The sequence below is a fragment of the Myotis lucifugus genome, unplaced genomic scaffold, assembly GCF_000147115.1.
Source record: "Myotis lucifugus unplaced genomic scaffold, Myoluc2.0 scaffold_131, whole genome shotgun sequence".
In the NCBI taxonomy this organism is placed as follows: domain Eukaryota; kingdom Metazoa; phylum Chordata; class Mammalia; order Chiroptera; family Vespertilionidae; genus Myotis; species Myotis lucifugus.
Window position 1 is genome coordinate 1261484 of NW_005871179.1, and position 6064 is coordinate 1267547.

The following is a 6064-nucleotide window of genomic DNA, read 5'->3' on the forward strand; positions in this document are numbered from 1 at the left end:
GCAAACATCAGTGGTCATGCGGAGCCTAATGTGAAAAGGAAACGAAGGAGCCCCAGTCACGGCCCTGGAGGTCACTGTGAGAATCATGAGGTCAGCAACCTAGTGGTCAGTGAGCTGGCATGTTCAATTGGGAAGTTTTTTTTTTCTTCTTCTAATACATTTTTATTAATTTCAGAGAGGAAGGGAGAGGGAAGAAAGAAACATTAATGATGAGAATCACTGATTGGCTGACTCCTGTGCGCCCCCACACCAGGGATCGAACCCGCAATCTGGGCATGTGCCCTGACTCAGAATTGAACTGTGACCTCCCAGTTCATAGGTCGACGCTCAACCACTGAGCCACACCGGCCGGGCTGGGAAGAAGTTTTGCCATCACTCAGCCCAACCACTGTCTACTTCGTTTATGCATGCCCATGACATTCACATGCTCCCATGGGTCCCAGATAAGATGACTTGGGGTTATGCAGAATTCCCAGTGCACTCCACGTAACTCCAAACCCTTTTTTTCCCCTTCTTACTCAAGAAGGCAATGTGGAACTCAAGTGACTAGGATATATCCTATTATAGAAACAATCTTGAATCTGTTTTAATTCATGGAAAATAGCATATCACCTGTGAGCTTCAGGTCAATGATGAGTGACAAGTTCCTCCATGCAATGCTCCTCATACCTAACAGCCATATACCTGTGTCTCACCCAACACTTATATTTCACGATAGGGAAAATGAGGCCCAGAGAGGGGAAAGGACCACAGTCAAGTGACTGAAGGATGGGTGCCAGGAGTCAACCTCCTATGGCTCCTCCTGTGACTGAGAGTTGCCTGTACCCCACTTTGATTTTGGTGGTGTGAAGGATAGGCTGGTGGGAGGACAAAGAAGGAAGAAGTGAGATGTGAACCTTCTGTGTTCCATCCAGGCCACATCACCAGGGAGATGCCTGAGTCCAATATATACTTAACGTTGTCCTTGGCCTCCCCCAACAAGTGCTTGGAGGTGAGGTGGAGCCGGTAGGGTGGTAGTATAGTTGAATTGTCTACCCCCAAAAGGTATGCTGAAGTCTGAACCACCAGTACCTCCGAATGACCTTATTTAGAAATAGGGTCTTTACAGAGGTGATCAAGTTGAAATGAAGTCATTAGGGTGGCCCTAATCCAATGTGACTAGTTTCTTTATGAAAAGAAGTTCAGCCCTAGCTGGTTTGGCTCAGTGAATAAAGCGTCAGCCTGCGGACTGAAGGGTCCCTGGTTTGATTCTGGTTAAGGGCACATGCCTGGGTTGTGGGCTCCATCCCCAGTAGGGAGCGTGCAGAGGGCTGCCAATCAATGATTCTCTCTCATCATTGATGTTTCCATCTCTCTCTCCCTCTCCCTTTCTCTCTGAAATCAATTAAAATATATTTAATAAATAAATAAATAAATCAAAAAGAAGTTTAGCCCGGACAGTTGGCTCAGTGGTTGAGCATTGACCTATGAACCAGGAGGTCACAGTTCGATTCCTGGACAGGGCACATGCCCGGGTTGCGGGCTTGATCTCCAGTGTGGGGCATGCAGGAGGCAGCCGATCAATGATTCTCTCTTGTCATTGATGTTTCTAGCTCTCTCTCCCTCTCTCTTTCTCTCTGAAATCAATAAAGATATATTTATCAATCAAATGAAAAGAAGTTTAGACAGAGAGACAGACTCATGCACAGGGACAATGTGTGAAGAGGAAAGCAGAGGTGGGGGAGATGCTTCTATAAACCAAGGAACACCAGCCACCCACCAGAAGCTAAAGGCATGGAACAGATTCTCCCTCACAGCTCTCGGAAGGAACCAACCCTGCCTACACCTCGACCTTCCAGCCTCCCGAACTGTGAGAGAATAAGTATCTGTTTTTGAAGGCCCTAGTCTGTGTTATAACAGCGCTAGGAAATGAAAACCGGTGGGATGACGCTGACAGCCACTCCTCACCGGATGTCTTCTCCCTGCAGCACTGCCCCCACACCATTCTGTGTGGCCCTCTAGCCCCAATACACTATCCTTGCCCTTAAACACCCCCTGCCCCTCTCTCAGCCCCAGCCCATTTGCTCTCGTGTTTGCATTGGCACCAGCCTAGGTCTCAACCCTAGCCTTGCCCAAAGTCCGTACGTGGGCCCTTTACTGACCACAGCCCCAAGGCCTCTCACTCTGGCTGGGGACGGATCCTTTAGAAGAGGACCTCAGCCTCCTGGATCATGCCCTTCCAATGAGTGAACAGCCTGCTTTCTGCCCAGTCCCACTCAATACCTTATCATCGTGAAGGCAGGGCTAGGCCCAGGGGGAATATGTGTCTCCCTGGTGATTCTTAGAGATTCACAGGGAGATGAAATAGACATACTAAGCAGCGGTCCAGATTCCTGAGAGGTAGAGATCATCACTGGAGACTGGCTGGGGAAGTCAGGGAGGGCTTCCTGGAGAAAGAACCTATGATGGCTTTGCTGGAGAGGGTGAGGTGAATTTTATTGCATGCATTCTAGGAGCCAGGCACACTCATATGCTTTTTTATTTTTATTTCTTGTCACTTGTGACGTAGGTGATAATATCTGAATTTTATAGATGAGAAAATGGAGACTCAGAGAAGTGAAATGATTGACCTGAGACCACAAGGTTTTGTACATGTTAGAGGCATTGTTTAAATTGAGGACCCTCTGATGTCACAGCTCATCTTACTCTTTCTTCTGCATCCAGGCTCTACCTTTGCCAGGGTCCAGTAGTGTTTAAAGGACTGATGAAGTTCAGCAGTCCATGAGAAGAGGCACTCCAGGTTGTCAGAGGAGCAGGGTGGGGACATACTGGATGAGTCTGGGGAGACAGGAGAACCCTGGGCTATTGGATCTCGGGGATTCAGAGGGAACAATGGGGACTGAAGCTGGAAGAGTAAGAGAGCCGGTCATTTATCGGGCTGAGCATGGTTAAGTAGTGAGTGAATGAGTTCTGGGGTGAGGGATACAGAGCTGGTGTTTTGGAGACCTATCTCTGTTTTTATGTTTTTATTGATTTCAGAGAGGAAGGGAGAAGAGAGAGAGATAGAAACATGAATGAGAGAGAATTGTCGATCGGCTGCCTCCTGCATGCTCCACACTGGGGATCGAGCCCACAACCTGGGCATGTGCCCTGACCGGGACTTGAAATGTGACCTCCTGGTTCATGGGTCAAAGCTCAACCACTGGGCAACACCAGCTGGGCTTGGAGACCTATTTTGATGGGCAAGGGGCCAAGTTGCCAACTTGCTGTAAAGGCTGTTAATGGGAAGCATGTGACCATGTGAGATGGACCCCCATTCCCTCCTCCAACCCCAGCTCCAGATCTCCCTGGGTAGCGGAGAACGACCAGCTTGCCTCCACGGGCCACTACCTGAGCGCCCCCTCTACCTGGGTCATCTTCCACATGGAAGGTCAACTCTACCAATGCTGGGCTCATCCTCAGCCATTCCTCCCATTTCCTAGAGGCTCACCAGGCCCTAAGCACCCCCACAACCACCTGACCCTTCCCCTCCTCCATGCCTTTGCACGAACTTTTCTCTCTGCCTGAATACTCAGTGTTTTCTCCTCCTCAGCGAACTCCTATTCACCCATCAAGATCCAGTTCAATTGTTCCATTTTCTCCTGCAACATTTGTGACTTAGAGGCAAGGTTCAGCCCCTCCACAACCCCTCCCACCTTTCTCTGTTGCCATTGTCTGTTCTGAGCGAGTTTTAGGCGGTGGGAGGCATGACGCAGGTTTGAGTTGCTCCTTCTGGTGGGTAGAAAGGGCCACGGTTGGAGGGGCAAGTGATCTAAACCCGCCTCCTCGAATACCAAGGGGCCCAGGATGAGGTGGGATGGGGTGCATTTGAGCTGGACTGTGAAGGGCTCAGCTGGCCAGCAGCGTTGGGAGCAGGGTGTGTGTGTCCAGGGGGTGGAGTGGCTGGGGTACTCCCTGGCCACGGGGCAGGCTGAGGACAGACACTGCTTTGGCTTGAGGGGCTGAGGCAGAGGATGAAAGAGGATGGTGCCTGAGGCATTTCAAAAGGCAGAATGTTTAGGACTCAGGGCTGCTGAGAGGCAGGGTGTGTGAGTTGGAAGGTGAAAGGTGCTCCCTGGAGTTGGAGTTGGAGAGGCCAAAGACAGATTATCCAGGACAGAAAAGCAAAGAAAGCCTGGGGAGAGCAAGGCCACCCCTCGGCTCCCACCCCGATGCACATCACGACAGCGTCAATATACACACCTAGCTTGTGATCAAGTTCCGTTTATTTTAGAAGCATAAACAGTGGAACCAGGAAGGAGTGATGAGAACAAGACGCCGGCCTCCTTGACAGGGCTCTGTGTGTGTAATCCAGGCCTACCCAGCAGCCTGGTCCAGCCTCTTCCTGCGAGGAGAGGGTGTGAGGACAATCTGGGTGGAGGAGAAACTTCCATGACGGTGGGGGTGGAGTAACTTGGCTTCAGGCCCCTCTGAACAAAGTGAAAAAGGCCAGAGGGCCGAAGCCTTCGGTCAAGAGCACCCCGAGCTGGCTCTATCTGTGCCTGCGGCAAAGCCAGGTTCTGGAGGGGAAACCATGAGGTGTCGTCTGGTCACCAGGAAGGTCCCAGGTGTCCAAGAACAACCGATAGTGAGGCCCCACGGCCAGCAAGCACCCGCTTCCCCCGCCCTAGTCATCTCTGCAGAGCCTTCAAGGAGGGGGCACCCAAGGCAGCCAGACTTCCCAGGCCCCACCGTTGGGTGACATAAGTCCCAGGTTCCTACAAATACTGTTTCTTAGAAGCATGGCTGCTGGGATATTTCTGGCTACTCTGAGGGTACGGGTCCAGGAAGGGGGGTGGCCTAGAAGCAGCCAGCCTCTCCTCTGTAGTCAGGTTGGCCCAGTTCTGCTCACTGGATGAGAGCCCGCTGTAGACGGGGCATGGCTCGGATGAGGGCTCCTTGCCCATGGGGAGGTAGAAGACCTGGTTAGCGTAGGGCTCCGGGGTGGTGCCCTGAGCGAGGGGGGCATGCTGGCCCTGCTGGGCCTTTAGTCTCCGTGTGAGGTAGCGGTACAGCAGGTGCACCAGCTCCAGCAGGTTGAGCAGCAGGGAGATGAATCCGACCACCTGCATGAAGATGATAAAGATAGTTTTCTCGGTGGGGCGAGAGACATAGCAGTCCACCGAGTGGGGGCAAGGTGCGCGGTGGCACACATACACGGGCGCCATGGTCCAGCCGTAGAGACGCCACTGGCCGTACAGGAAGCCTGCCTCTAGGATGCTCTTGCAGATCACACTGAGCACGTAGGTGCCCATCAGCGCCCCTCGGATCCGCATGCGGCCATCTTCGGCCACTGAGATCTTGGCCATCTGACGCTCTATGGCTGCCAACGTCCTTTCCACGCAGGGGTCCTTGTGCGGCAGTGCCCGCAGCTCCTCCTCCTTCTGCCGCAGCCGCTCCTCACGCCGAGACAGGTGAATGACGTGGGCCAGGTAGATCAGCGTGGGCGTGCTGACAAAGAGGAACTGCAGCACCCAGTAGCGGATGTGGGAGATGGGGAAGGCCTGGTCGTAGCAGACGTTAGGGCAGCCCGGCTGGGCCGTATTGCACTGGAAATCCGACTGCTCGTCACCCCACACGGACTCACCGGCCAGGCCCAGGATGAGGATGCGGAAGATGAAGAGCACTGTCAGCCAGATCTTGCCCACCACAGTGGAGTGCTGCTGGACCTGGTCCAGCAGCTTTTCCAGGAAGCCCCAGTCACCCATGGCTCCTGGGCTTCTGTCTGCAGGGAGACAGAACACACGGTCAGCATGGCACCTTCTCAGCCGGCCGAGCCACAAGCCCGCAGCGGGGCGGGCCATGCCCTTTTACCTACAGGGAAACTGAGGCGCAGGGTGGGGAAGGGACTGGCCTGAGGGCTCGCACCCGGCAGGGTGGTCAGGACTAAAAGCGGATCTTTGGAGGATGGCTGCTAAGCTCTGGCAAAGATCCTGTCTAGTCACACACATCCGTGTCCCTCTTGTTCCCAGCCGGAGTCCCAGGATGACCACAGCCCAAAAAAAGATTCAGATCAAACCGAGGCTCCTGAGCCAATGGGAACAGA

General features: G+C 53.2%; 1 protein-coding gene across 2 annotated transcripts in view; it reads right to left on the reverse strand.

Moving 5' to 3' along the window:
• Positions 1-4226: 4226 nt before the first annotated feature.
• The window catches only part of GJA4 (gap junction protein alpha 4), a 16052-nt gene continuing 14214 nt past the window's right edge, over positions 4227-6064 (reverse strand). For both annotated transcript variants that reach the window (XM_023758535.1, XM_006094192.3), the window contains one exon: positions 4227-5743. In XM_023758535.1, the coding sequence (XP_023614303.1) occupies positions 4737-5726 (990 nt within the window). In that variant the 5' untranslated portion in view covers positions 5727-5743 and the 3' untranslated portion in view covers positions 4227-4736. The remainder of the gene's footprint in view (positions 5744-6064) is intronic.